General features: G+C 36.7%; 2 protein-coding genes across 2 annotated transcripts in view; one reads left to right on the plus strand and one right to left on the minus strand.

Moving 5' to 3' along the window:
* Window positions 1–15,537, plus strand: part of LOC101892624 (uncharacterized) — a 277,791-nt gene that overhangs the window by 105,083 nt on the left and 157,171 nt on the right. The gene's annotated exons all lie outside the window — the stretch shown is intronic.
* On the minus strand, window positions 9,066–14,698 carry LOC131806086 (uncharacterized). The gene is made up of 2 exons (XM_059129991.1): window positions 9,262–14,698; window positions 9,066–9,206 (listed from the first exon to the last, which is right to left on the minus strand). Exon 1 carries the CDS (start codon window positions 14,611–14,613, stop codon window positions 13,069–13,071), a length of 1,545 nt encoding a protein of 514 aa, XP_058985974.1. The 5' UTR covers window positions 14,614–14,698; the 3' UTR covers window positions 9,066–9,206; window positions 9,262–13,068.

The raw sequence follows: 15,537 nt of genomic DNA on the forward strand, positions 1-15,537 counted from the left end.
TAAACAGCTACATAAATGTACCGTTAACTAAGCACATACTTTTATGGTATGTGTTTAAAGGTTCTATTCTTCGGTTACTTTTTATGCGATTCAATGTGGTGTGGGGTGGGTCGAACAAAAAAAATATATATTTTTGGATAGGGAAAAAATATTTGAATCAATGTTCCAAAAACAGACAGTAAAAAAGTTTTAAGGTCGGGCGGACCGACTTTATAATACCCTACACCCCTTGCATGTTTAGTAGTGCTTCACATAACAAAAAAAATGTTTTATGGCGATTTTGTGAGTATTAAATCATACCAGCTATGGTTATAGTTATAATTTAAAGTCCAAAGGAAATAATATATAAGAGGAATATCATCCTCTCAATAAATTCCTACTAAAACTTGAAATCGGATAAAGATATATATGAGAGCTACATCCAAATCTGGGTCGATCTCAACAAAAATTTAGCAAAGGTATTTCTGAGCTGTATTTCATATATTTTCCCAAATATCGTTATTACAGAGTGCATATTACGGCTGCGAAGGACAAAAATAACAACTCGGATGAACGGTATATATGGGAGCTATAGCTATATCTAAACCGATTTCCATCAAATTTGGCACACTAGTTTAAAGCCTCATTTTGTGGTATGTGCAAAATTTCATATTATTTGGGCTGATCGGACAATAAATGCGACCAGTACTTTGTTTTTAAAAATACATGGACAGACGGACCGAAGGACGGACATGCATAAATCGACTCAGAATGTTATTCTTTGCACATCATCAAAAAGAACTATGGGTCTATCTCCTTTCCTTTTGCCTGTTACAAACAAATTCACAAAGACGTAATACGCTGACTACGCTGGCGTAGGATATAAAAACCCGAAAATATTTGCTAATTATTTTTATAATTTTTTTTCTCGGACTTTTTTTGGAGTTGACCCTGAAAAGTAACATAAAATCTCGTTTTACACGGAAACAAAGTTATTGCAATAACTTAAATCAAGATGTATCATTGTATAACTGCTGTACTAAAAGTTGGCCCAATATTGGTAATTTTTTGTAAATATCGTTTCCGTATTATTAAAATGCAGGTCGCAATTATTATTCGATTGAGATGAAATTTTCTAAACAAAATTTGTTTGGCTCACGGACGAACCCTACTGAAATTGGTGAAAATCGGTCAAAATTTAGATATTAGGTTTCTTGTGTACCAAATGGCTAATTTCAGACCAATGTGAGGGAATGTTGCACTGCCAAGCGAATTCATTTTATAAAGTTTATACTTCAAATTTATTGAAAATCGCTTCATATATAGCTATAGCTCCCATATATGTTTCATCCGATTTTGGTGTTTAAATCCCTTAATGAATTAAAATGATATTTGGTACCAGATATTAGATTCAGCCTACCAATACATGAATAAAATTTTATCAAGAGTGCTTGAATTTAAAGCGAAATTGGAGATAGGGTTTATGTCATGAATATGTGATTTAGACCATATACTATTGGCCGAAGTTCTTCGGTAATGTGAAGGGCAACAAATATCTTCTTTGGTAAAGGTTTTAAATGGAAAACCACTTTTTGAGCTTACGACCTCTTCACTTGGGTAAAAAATGTTTATTTATCTTGAAGTTATTTTTAAAATAAATTTTGGGGAGAATATCCCATACAAAAAACAAGGGAACTGATGAGGATTGATGGCTCTTTCCGAAACCTAGGTATTCTCTGCCTTACCTCCTGTTAAACAGTACCATCGTTCACCAGTAATAAACAATCTTTTTTTTATAAAAACAACAATAAAGGGATTAAGTCTGACCATTTCGCAACAACAAAATACTATATATCTTCGTCCGATTTTAGGTTTATTGTGAACCAAATGGCTAATATTAGTTTTACACTTCAACCGAATTTAGCATAGAAGCAAGAATTTCAAATTTGCTCCCAACTTTCGGAATATGCACTCTACCACAATCACATTTTGTACCAGACATCTCATAGACCTCAGAAATGACGAATATAAACCGTTCTTTTACGAGAGCTCTACTAAATATGAATAGTGGTGTAGGGTATCATATAGTCGGCCGCGCCCGACTTTTGAGCTTTCCTTACTGTTCTTTTTTTGTTGATTATTGATACAAATATTTTTCTTTTATGCTATGAAAAAATAGGTTCCCTTTAAAGGGAGATTTTAGCCATATTTAAAAAGAAAATCCAAAAAGACCCCTTTATAGACTTGTATATATAAAAAAGGTTTCTCGTTTTTCTATAACTACAATTATGTATAGGCATTATATAACTACAATGCAAGGATTCCAAGAAATTTTGATTTAAAAATGTTTCAGAAATGTGGAGGAAAGGTAAAGTTGCCCCCTCTATTTAGGTTAGGTTGCGATTCAAATGTTCAAACAAATGTCTTCTATTGTTAGCTCCGTTACAACCAAAACGTGCCTCATAGAGATGACAGTTTTAGACCCTAGGTCTCTTTGGATCAAATCCATTTCAAGACATTTGGAGTCGATGTAGCGATATCCATCCGTTTGTCTGCCTGTCTGGCTGGTGCACACGATAACTCTCGAAGGGAGTATCCGATTTGATCCAAACTTGGTACAACGTAATATTATTATTGATATGCGCAATATCGGTTTAACTAAGAAATTAGAAAGAGAAAGAGAAAATTAGATTAGAGAAAGAAAGAGAAATGATCCGATTTTGCTCAAACTTTGCAAATTCTAATCATTGCATCAGGTGCGAAAATGGACAAGTACCTCCCCCACAAGGGGTAAACATTTCGAATAATTATAACACAAAAATGTGATGTAAGAATTCGATTTCTTCAAATTACACAACTCACAATATTTTTATAAATTGATGGCCTGGTGTAAAGATGGAACATATCGATCCACTCCCTCTGGTACCTCCCGCAGAAAGGTTTAAAATGTAGAATATTCATAAAGCTCATAAAACACGAAATAAACATCCGACTCCATTCAAACTTGATACATCTCAATATTTCTATCAAGATCTGCTCTGTTATAAAGACGGTAGAGATCGAACCATTCCTTCTGGTATCTTCACCACAAAGGCTTAAAGTTTTGAATAAACAAAACTTTTATAAAATCCGAAAAAAGCATCAGGTTCTCTTTATTTTTTGCACATCCCATTTTTTCCATTAACAAAAGATCCGTTATATCGGTCCACTTCTTCTGGCTCAAAATTTTGAATATGCATGAAGCTCATAAAAAGCCAAATTGACATCCGGTTCTAATCAAGACTTGGTACATCCCAAAATTTCCATTAACACAACACAGTCCAAACCTAGCGCTTCGCAATATTTATATCATATTTATTAAGGTCCGATATGAAATGACCAATATTGGCCAATTCAATATATTCCAAAATATTCAATTGGGTTAAAAATATAAGTAATCATAACAGAAGTCAAAATATTTTTTAATAATCGAATATTGGTTGAGGGTATACATCTGTCGGTAAAACCGACCAATACTTTTTTACTTGTTAGCTCTACTTTCACATGTTTCCTGTAATTATTCAATATTGAACAACGAATACTGATAATGACTTAAGTACTATTTAGTACCCTTTCTGTTGGACATTTAAAATTACTACCTTATGTAGTATCTCATGCAAATTTTAGCCTACATGCGAAATTGGAAGGTTCTAACACTAAAAATACTGAATTTTAGTCTATAAAAGCAGTGTTTAGTACTTTTTTGTACGATGTTCCAAAAACTCTTTGGGGTTTTTTAGAGATTTATGGATACCTCAATCAAAACCAGTGTCAATATAAATTCGATATCCTGACCAAACCTTTATAAGGTTTTTACATGTATCCGGTTCACCCTAATATCCAAAACCTATACTTCTCCGGACAGAAAAAAATGTGTAAAACCTGCACATTATTGCTGGAAGCTACCACACAACCAAAGCAACAACAACAACATCAAATAACAACAACACCCACAATAAATGCCATTATTGTTGTTTTGTATTGTTTGTTACGATTTGTTTGAGTTAAGTTACAGCAGTTGTCTGTCTTTGTGTCTGTCCGTCCGTCAGTTCGTTGCGTCTGTATATTTGTGTCTCTCCTTCGCCTGTCTGTCTCTCCGTGCAAGAAGTGCAACACCAGCATGCCATGGCATCCAATGTTGGCAATTGCAAGCAGGCAAACAAGTCAAGTGAATGCGTTTGTTACACTTGAATATTTTTTGCGCCCAGTTAACGGATCCGAGCAAAAAAAAACAAGAAGCTGTTGGTCTGGTTGACGTTGGATGAAGGTTGACGGGTAGCTAGGCTTGGCATTTTATTCTATGCTTGTTTACTGGAGTAATTCATGTGATGCGTTTTTTCATTTCTCCCCCATTCTTTTGGTTTGCTAGAGAAATGGAGGAGGAGGGTAGGATTTTCCCTAGACTCCATGCCAACGTCCTTTTAGTTGTGAAATATTATTGTATATATGAAAATGGTATGTATGTATGTATCAAGGTTCATTTTTTGATCTATCCATGATGCAGTTGCTGTTTTGTAGCTCAGTGCATCAGCCTGTGAAGGGAGCAAGCTGAGTGTCAGACACCACCCTTCTTTGCCATGTATCAAAGCAACGAGTTGTTAATTTTTTCCACCGGCCTTATATTCTCTTTCTGCAATGCCATGGTATTTATCTGGCTGCATTTTAAAATTACGATAGTTGGTATGCTGCGAGTCCTTGCTATTTGATATTCTGGACTTTTCTTGGCCATGTGTAATGTTTGCAAACATATTTTCTGTATAATGGAATAACTGTTGGACATAACAAGGATAAAAATAAGGGCTACGTCCTTAATAATAAGGAAAATCACAAATATTAGTAATAACAAAAAAAGTTCGGCCGGGCCAATCTTTGAATACCCTTCACCGTTCCTAACGAATTTGTAAATTAAAATAAAGGTATTTCCGAGCTCTATAAGATATCATTGTTGTCGAATGCATACTACGAATGTGAGGGAGCTATATCCGAACCGATTTTCTCCAAATTTGATTTGCATGCTTCGGTCGGATATGTCAAAATTCAGGTTATTTTGACTGATATTGGCTATTTGGTGACAATTAACCCGAAATCGGTTGAAGATATATATGTGAGCTATATCCAAATCTGATATCTGGTAACACAGGTCATTATTGTGGAATGCTTATTACGACTTTGAGGGACTTTAAACCCCAAATCGGATGAAACATATTTACGGGAGCTATAGCTATATCTAAACCGATTAACACCAAATTGGAAGTAATAGTTTAGAGGATGAATTCATTCATAATTGCCAAAATTGAGCCCATTTGGGTTGATATTGGCTATTTGGTGCACAATTAATCCGAAATCGGTTGGGCATATATATGGGAGCTACATCCAAATCTGCCCCGATCTTGGCAAAATTCAAAACACTTACTTCAGAGCTGTAACTGATATTTGGTACCAAAGAACATTGTTGTGGAATGTATGTTACACCTGTGAGGGACTTTAAAACCCTAATCGGATAAAACATATGTATGGGAGCTATAACTGTATCTGAATCGATTTACGCCAAATTTGGAGTACTAGTTTCTAGGATGAATTCAGTCGTAATTCCCAAAATTCAGATCATTTGGCTTGATATTAGCCATTTGGTGCACAATAATCCTGATATCGGATAATGATATTATGGGAGCTATTTCCTAATCTGAACCGATCTCGATGAAATTTGACAGAGGTATTTTGGAGCAGTATTCGATGACGTTACCAAATATCACTCTTCTGGAGTTCATATTACGCATGTGAGCGACTTAAAACCCCAAATCGGATGAAACATATATATGGGAGCTATGGCTATATCTGAACCGATTCTCTCCAAATTTGATTTACTTGCTTCTAGACTGATTTCAGTGGGATGTATCAAAATACAGGTCATTTGGACTTATTTTAGCCATATTTTGCACAATTAACCCGAAATCGGTTGAAGATATATGGGAGCTATATCTAAATCTGATCCGTTTATCACCAATTTCAATAGGGTTCGTTCTTAGACCAAACAAATATTGTTTGCATAATTTCATCTCAATCGGATTCGGATGCGAACTGCGAATACATGGAAGGACAGAAGTGCTGACGTGCATAAATCGTCTCAGAAAGTTCTCGCTTCCTTCTACATGCTGCAAATATAGGTACAAAGACATAATACCCTTACCACTATGTGGTGTAGGGTATAAAAAACATCGAACATAGGGATGTACCGTCATATATGGGCTATACGGAAACCTGAAACTGCATAGACAATTTTCTGCCTTGGACTGAAGTACCTATTAGGAACTCAAATACGAAATTTGAAACAATTCCGGTGAATAATGCCGCTAAAATCGTCAAAATACGGAATATAAGGAGATACCGATATGGGAAATTTGAAACAATTCCGGAGAAAAATGTAGCTAAAATCATCAAATTACCGAATATTGGGAGGTACCTTTATATGGGGGCTGTACAAAGACCTGGTTCTGCATAGACAATTTTCTTTCACAGGCTGTTGTATCCATTACGAAATATAATTACGAAATTTGAAACAATTCCAGTGAACTTAGACATTCATCAAAATACCGAATGTAGAGAGGTACAGCTGAATGGGGGCTATACATTAAAGTGGACTTATGTAAACTTGAGTAAAACTACTTAAATTCGTTCGCTGATGTATGGGAAACCCTTCCCATAAGAAAATTGTATTAACTCCGGAAGCTAGATTTATTTCCACAGACGAATAGACCGACATTCGGTGTAGCATACAACGATTTCTTATTGGTGGTAGATGGAGTTATGGAACTGTGTGACACCTGCACGCGTTGCTGCCGGCCTTGTGGCTCGTCGGTGGGGGGGTTCATTTGGCATCAACGTCCCTTATACCATTGGGCTACAGAAGATTTAACAATTTTGATTTTGCGTGCGAGAACAGAATAATTAATTTTTTCTAGAGACTTTAAAAGGTATTTAAGAGTTAATATGTAGACAGATTAACAGATGAAATAGCACTACTAGGGAATAAGATAGGATGTAAGAGAAAGTAAAAGAGTTCTAGAATGTCAAAAAAACTTTAGCAACAAGGTGGCATTTGTTGCTCGCATTGCCCTCCCAACCATTGTCATAACCTGCCAAACGTATCCTGAAGCAAAAATTTCGGTATGACCCCATGTATAATTCAACCAGCCTTTACAATGACTACAAAGGGTCAATCAAATCATGTTCAAGTTTTATTCATATTAGTAACTATAATAAATAAAAAGAAATTCATGTATACTTATCAAAACTAAACTAGACATATTATTATCCCAGGGGCAGAACTTTAACTAGCAGTTAACTTTGAAAAATTTATGAAACTATTTGGAATAAATAATATGATGACATCGAGTTTATACAATGTATAGTAAAAAAAATCATGAAATGAAATTAAAAAGATTTAAATAATTTATAAGAGAAAACGAAAAATATCAGCAATTTTAAATTAGGTTGTATAAATATAAAAATAAGACTAAATTCATTCATAGTTGTTAATTAACACATACTGTTGGTAGGGTGCAAAAATGCTCAAAGGTTCAAACAAATGAATTGAACAAGAATTGATAAGCAAAAAGAAAAAAAAAAATAGTGGTTGTGCTTCTATTTGTTCTTATTCTCTTTGTTGCTAATTTTTCGATGGCCATAAACCAAATCCAGCAAAGTGTGTATCAACATTTGGGTAGCACTTCGTAATAATGTTTTAAAGATATGAGATGGAGAGTAAAATAGAGCATACAAATCAAAAAAAAAGCTCTGTAATTTTTTCTATTACTGCTTAAATACCAAGTAATAATCAACATTATTGCTCCATGACAACCCAATTATGGCGACTCATATATCCAACTCTCATTTAAAAAAAAAAACATAGCAAAACCAAGAAGAAATAAATCAATAACTCACTCAATTATCACGATCCCACGACGAAAGTACTTTCGCAGAGGCATTGATGGTCGCTGCGCTGCTGAATGCGCTGTTTCTACGGCAATCCAAAATTCGATCACTTGCTGTTGATGCTCTTAAAATAAAGTTGTTATATGGGAGTAGCAAATTTGTCGCCAACTGTTATACACAACACGTTGATTTTGCAAGGGTAAATGTTGCTGTCTCATTTTCACATTCAGATGCAATTGAATATTTTAATTTCATTTAGAACACTGTTTTAACTTCATTAAGACTCCATTTTGTGCTTCTTCAAACTCCATTTTAACATTTACCAACATCATTATCCCACAACCCAAACCCTTAAAGCCATAATTATGACCATAATAAAATGACCATTATTATGTTCGAGGGGCATGAGTGTTGGGAAGTGATTTGCAAAATCAACGGTACACACTTCTTTTTCTTTTAAATTTTACGAATTATTTGGCACTGTCAATTTTTTATGGTTGACTTAGGGGTTATTCTAGAAAAAGTTACACTAACTTCACTATGCCAATAATATAAATTCTATATACAAAAAATATCACTTATTCAAAACACTTAATTTAAGGACTTTTAGAATAAAAATAATTACTTAAAATTATGATTTTAGGACTAAAACTGCAGCTAGTTCTAACTTCTTTTAATTTATAATGTGTTTTCACCGAAATGTGAGGTTATCACTCCCGTTCCTTGCAGGTTCACTTTATTAACCACTGCCGATGTTAAGTTTCCAACAATTCCACTTCTGTATACATCACTTCTTCACAAATCTTTGGTGAATAATTTATGAATATTATCACATGGAAATTTTAGGAAACTTCGGTCAATCTAAACCGTTGCCCAAATAAATGCTGAGATGCTTAACACACGACGATCAAACACAACTGTATCAAAATCAATTGCACAGTCTGATCGATGTTATGAGAACAGTTATTGGATTTTTTTGTGTTATGCTTTCTGTCGTGTCCTAATAAAGCTTTGGCACTCAGCTTGCATAATTCTATTAAGAAGTATTTGAATTATAAGCATTATGAAAAAAATAGAGAATGAAAGCTATTACCAGTGGTAATTTCCAATTCAATTTCCAGACCAATCCAATGTAAAATCATGTAAAGCATCTTTCAATTGAAATCATGTGCAACTCAAACGAAACCATAGGCACTTAATGGAATGGTGATTTCATCTTTGAATTAATTGATGTAAGATTCGGCTATCAGGTTAATCTGTTGAAGCCAGATATAAAATATAAAAATAAGATTTTCAGGGTACAAAACTCACATTAAGTCAAGTGGTTCAGTGACAAAAATATTTCAGCCAACCAGGAAAAAAAATCCTTATCAGAATTTTGTAGTTTTTTTTTAATTTTTTAATTTTCTTCAATTCACTTTAAAAAAACGAGGCAGCGATGTAGAAATACCTTATATCGATGCCTACCCTTGGTGTTACTTTTGACAAAATGGACGGATGCTGCTATTTCATCGGAAAGGAAAACTTGGATCCGCCTATAATACATAATTGTTCTTCCAGTTAAAAAGAGGAAACAATTGGCAACAAAGGTGGGAAAAACGTCAACGAACTGATAGGTATATTGCAACAATGAACCGGTTGATAGATAGATGGCGCTAAGTATATGGACAGGCATACCACAATCATAAAAATTGTAAAGCACTACATTTTTACAAGAGCAAGCGCTACTACAATTCTCCCCCGCCAAAATCAGGCTTAGGGGTGACAATAATCACCTAAGGCTGATCACGCTTGCAATGGACAATAGCTATTGACGCATGTCTTTGGCATGATATTTGCCTACTATATTTCCTTGCAGGTCTTCAAGCTCATAATAGCTATTCCCCAGCTTTTTCCGAACCCGCGCTTTTAGGAAAGTAGGAGCTAATTTCGAATTGTAACCACGCTCAAAACTACTTTGCTTAAAATTTCTCCGAAATACTTCCTGTCCCTCGGCATAGGTGACCTCCATAGAGCGAAGATTATAAGACCTTTGATTCCTATCAAACTGCTTGCTCATGATTTCTTTCGCTCGGCTCCCCATGATAGCCAACGAATCATTTTTATTAAACCTAACAGTCCTGTCATCTAACATTTGCAACTGGCGAAGAAGTGGATAAACGGAAGCATTAGTGATCATTTGTTGGCCAAAGGCAAGAAAATATGGGGAAGTCCCAATCGCAGAATGTGTAGTGGACCTTAATGCACATCCGATGCTACTTAGTAATTGGTCCCAGTTATTTTGGTTCGGGGATACATAGGATTTGATAGCGGACAAGACGGATCTATTGACGCGTTCAGACGCGTTTGCTTGAGGGGCATGTATGGCTGTATAGACATGATTGACCTTGTATCGTTTCAAAAACTGGCTAAATGAATTTGATTTAAACTGAGAACCATTGTCGGAGACAATAGTTTCAGGCACTCCAAATGTGTGAAACAATTCAGTTTCTAAGTAATTAATTACCACATCAGATGTAAACTTTTTCACCGCCTTAAGAAAAGGAAATTTACTGTAATGGTCGAGTGCAACGAATATACCTATATTACCAGATTTGGATCTCGGATAAGGTCCGAGAAAATCAATATAAATTTTCTGAAAGAATCTGTCAGAATCAGAGGTCCTGCCCATTGGCGGTCTTAGTGGCTGATTAGGATGTTTGCTACATTTACATATGTCACAATTGTTGACGTATTTCTTAACATCTACTGCCATGTTCGGCCAGAAATAGAATCTCCTAATTTTGTAGAGTGTCTTATTTATGCCGCCATGAGAAGACAGGGGGTCGTCATGCGCATTTTTCAAGACCTCCGGGACCAAATCACGGGGAATCCAAAGCTTCCATGACAAATCGTCATTAAACTGTTCCCCGATCGCGTGCTCTGTTCTCCTATATAAAAATCCATCTATAATTTTTAGATCAGGCATTTTGTCTAAGCTGTTTCCAACCTTCTCTAACAGCCTTCTATACTCTTCTGATTTGAAATGTGATGAATTAACATCTACAAAAAATCCACTATTATTTACCTCTGAAAGTGAAAAGCAATTAAAGGTAAGAGAAGACAGGTCCTCAGAATTAACACGAGAAAGTGCATCCGGGACTATGTTTTGACTACCACGCCTGTGTTCAATTTTAAATCTGTAACCTTGTAGTTTAAGTGCCCACCGAGCTAACCGCGTGCTGAGATCAGTTTGGGACATGAGCCACTTCAAGGACGCATGGTCAGTGATGACGGTGAACTCATGTCCTTCCACATAAGCTCTGAATTTTTTAATGCTTAGCATTGCTGCTAAGCATTCTTGTTCGGTCACTGAATAGTTGCGTTGGGCTTGATTGAGTTTCTTTGACATAAAGGCGACTGGAAACTCTTCACCCTCCGCATCTTTCTGGACCAGTACTCCTCCTATCCCCGTCCTACTTGCATCACAGTGTATAAAAAACGGCTGTGTGAAGTCAGGACTATGTAAGACGGGAGCGGTGCTCAGATGGGACTTTAACATTTCAAATGACTTCTGAGCTTCCTCAGACCAAACAAATTTTCGTTTAACACGCGTTAAATCCGTCAAAGGCGTGGCAATAGAAGCATAGTCTCGGATGAACTTGCGGTACCATCCAGTCATACCAAGAAATCTCCGAACCTGCTTGATAGATCGCGGAACTGGAAACTCAGTTATCGCTGAAACCTTATCGGGATCTGTTCTAATAACACCATTGCCTATCAAATGTCCTAAGTATCGAACCTCCGATACACAAAAATTGCTTTTTTCAACATTTATAGTAAGGCCGGATTCCCTAATCTTTCGTGCTACCAACCTTAGAACCTCAAGATGTCTATTGAACGATTCCGATATGATCAACAAATCATCGAGGTAAACAAATACCTCCGTCCTAAGTTCCGCCGGAATCACCTTGTCCATTAATCGAGACATTGTCTGCGGTGCATTACAAAGCCCAAAAGGCATTACGGTGTACTGGTACAAGGGTCTTCCGGGGACTGTAAATGCTGTTTTCTCTCTAGATTCATGGTCAAGAGGAATTTGCCAAAAGGCATCTTTAAGATCTAAGGCGGTAATATACTTTGCTTTCGGAAGACGGCTTAGTATTCCTTCAATATGAGGCAAAGGGTACGCATCTCCCACCGTAACGGAATTGAGCTTACGACTGTCAAGGCAGAGTCTATTTTTTCCTGGTTTTCGATGAAGCACCACCGGTGAGGACCAGGCGCTTGTGGACTCCTCTATAACCCCTAGCTCTAGCATACGATCTAACTCTTCGTAAATAAGCTTTTCCACAGCTGGCGAAACTGGGAAATGCCTCTGTTTTATGGGTTTTGCGGAACCAGTGTCAATGGAATGGCAGAGAATATTAGTTTTGCCCAACCCCTGTTTCGAGAATGAAGGAAATAAGTTGATTATCTGATCCAACTGATGCTTTTGGAGTTCAGAGAGATGAATGTTTGGAGCTAATTCGGATATCCAGGAAACATTATCTGAAACATAATCGGGCGAGGACAATCCTGGCGGAAGCAGGTTAAAGGACTTCCAAAAATCAACACCTAAGAATAGATCTTTGTCGAGACTTGGAACTATAAAAATAGTTGTTGGTTTTTGAATTCCTCTGAACATTATAGTGGTTTCTACGCATCCATAGATTTTCTGACTTTGCCCATCAGCAGTTTTTACCGAAGAGTTAAGCATTTTAAAAGGACGCCCCGAATCAAGATAGGATTTAGCAAATTTTGACCCTATGCAGCTCAAGGATGCCCCCGTATCTAAAAGCCCCAAAACCTTCTCCCCAAAAAGTGTCACTTCAGCATAAGGCCTGACATCAGAGGGTTTGTCTAAAACAGAGGATATGCAATTCATCTTAAAACTTCTAACTTTCTTCCAAAATTGGCACATTCGATTTGCTGACCTCGAAGCTACTCTTTTACTACCAAAAATTCTCTCTTTGGCTTCCCTATACTCCTTCAACCGAACATGAAAAGGTTTAATTGTATGAGTTGGTTGGGCTTTTGAACGTGGAAATGAGTTGGAATCACTTACGTCGCTATTATCAATCCTCCTCTTTAAAGTAGTTACCTTAGCCCTGTCTCCGGCAACTTCCCCTGTCCTGGTGCACTCTTCTGTGCACCCAATCGACCGTTTTTTGGATTGCATTTTAAACAGTTCGGTTTATAGGTGTTCGGAGCACCGCAACCATAACAAAACACAGTTCTATCGGAGAGGCAATCCTGGTACCGATGTCCTGCTTGATGACAATTCCAACAACAAAGAGATATTCCAGAAACCTGATCATCAACATCATCCTGGGAATCTAGCAAAACCGTATCCACTACCTCGTCCAATTCAGCCATCCTCCTCGAACCTATATTTGACTTTGCTGGCAATATTCCCTGCTTTCTTCTTACATCCTGCAGAAAGAATTCTCGTTTTCTGCATATATTTCTCAATTCCTGGAGTGAATTAATACGTAAATTTAAAATCTCATGTTGAATTTCAGGCTGCAAATTTCTTCGCAATACCTCTACCAACATGGTCTCAGAAAGAGGTTCCTTTAATCGATCTGTTAATTCGACAATCGACTCGTAGAAAACATCGAAACTTTCCCCACGATTTTGCTTTCTGTCCCTGATGAGCTCTCTTATGTCTATATCCGTCCTAGAATCACTATACTGTTGACGTAAAGCTCTGCATAGTTCTTGCCAAGAAACTACTGGTACTGACCGATGGTAACGCCAGAACCAATCGGCAGCTTTGCCCTCAAATAAAGAACTAGCATTACGGCATAGAAGATCGAAATCTCCCTGTAGGGTCTGCAAAGTAAGAGCTTTCACTCGGTAGATAAAATTTTCAATAGATAAGCCGTTTATATTCCCATTGAATTTAATCTTCCAATTCGACATAATATGTAATACCTTGTCTGGCCTAGATGTAAGATCAGACGAAGTACTATTGGAAACTGAAACAGAGGGACCCGTACGACTACTATTAAGCTGGGCTTGGTTTCCCGTATTATTTAAAGAAATTCCAAACATCTCGCGGAATGTCCTCTCCTCAACTGAGGGTAACGTCTGAATTTGTCTGGGTGAGGTGTGTTGTGTCTGGACCGCTGCAGCAGGAGATGCAGGACGGCCATTTAGATCACTACGAGATAACCTGGACTCTATATTTGTCTGGACAAGTCGAGCAATCTGATCACTGAGACTTGCGAGTAATTGGGCCTGTTGTGCAGAGACTATGGACGAAATCATCCCCTGTAAATCCTCAGGACGAATCGAAGATTCCCCTGTATTCTGTGTTGACGGCTGGGTAACGGAGGGCACTGGCTGAGATGGCTGGCTTTCTGGGATCCTATTTGATATTGTATTTTGAGACTTAGATTGTGATCTGGTAGTAGTACCTGGTGTAGGAGGTTCACTAAGGACGCGTACATTGCAAATTGGACAGAAAGGACGCGACTTCATACATTGTGAGAGACACGATTTGTGGAAAGTATGGCCACAATTTGTGCGTACAAAATGTGATTTAGATGTGATTGGATTAGCACAGCCACCACAAATGGGATTCGTATCACTGGCCTGTTCCGAGGCCAAGTCATCACCACGTCCTTCCTGAGACATTTTGCCTTATGGGAACACAGAATAAATATGAAGGGTACAACAGCAACAAATCCGCTAAGAGGCCTTGTTGCGGACACCAGCAAAACAAAAAAAAAATGGTCCAATATAGCAAAAAAATGAAATTACCAAATCAGATATGGAAGATAGTGAAAAGCGGTCTGACTAAATGAATTCATGCAGTGTATAAAATAAATTTTATGAATTAGAATAAGTGTTGTTCAGAAAACAGATAAGAAATAAAAGAGAAACTAATTCCAACGCTTAAAAATATTATATACTTCGAAATAAATGCACGGCTCGGAATTATCAAATAATCAAGCAGATTATACTTTTCCGACTAAAGCCTAAGTTTTTTTTTTCTAATATATATTGATATAAATTTCGAGAAAAAAATCTATTACTGATAAATCTGATTGATCCCATGTAGATTGAAAAGGCTGGCGAAGAGAAACTAAGTCTTTTGACAAATAAAAGCATTAATGATAGAAAAAAAAAGGTTTCACTGTTTGGTATAGATGAAGTCACTCTATAAATCCAAACGAATGATAAAGGGTAAAGTAATGCAGTAACTATGCATGTGGTTATATCTAGCACAAAATAATAATCCAGAAAATAAATTCCAACCATAACATAATCGATTACTACAGAACAGTACTTAATATGTTCAGATGAAACAGATGTAACCATTGGGAGTATAAGGATTAATGGAAATACGACCTTAAACAAAATCCAAATAGCAACAGAATGTCCCGAAAAGAGTGATGTGAAATAAAAATATAAAAAAGAAAAATTTAGGGTAGAAAGTAAAATCGGAGCCGAACAATATAATGCATATAGCCAGGTGTAGTCAAGAATATATATCCTTGCGGAAAATTTCATGTTCGGGCCCCACGTTGGGCGCCATTTATTTTATTCTGTAGCATA

The sequence above is a fragment of the Musca domestica genome, unplaced genomic scaffold (genome assembly GCF_030504385.1).
Source record: "Musca domestica strain aabys unplaced genomic scaffold, Musca_domestica.polishedcontigs.V.1.1 7, whole genome shotgun sequence".
In the NCBI taxonomy this organism is placed as follows: Eukaryota; Metazoa; Arthropoda; class Insecta; order Diptera; family Muscidae; genus Musca; species Musca domestica.

Coding starts and splice junctions, on each gene's coding strand:
- LOC131806086 (XM_059129991.1), bottom strand. CDS start 14,613: ATGTCTCAGGAAGGACGTGGTGATGACTTGGCCTCGGAACAGGCCAGT.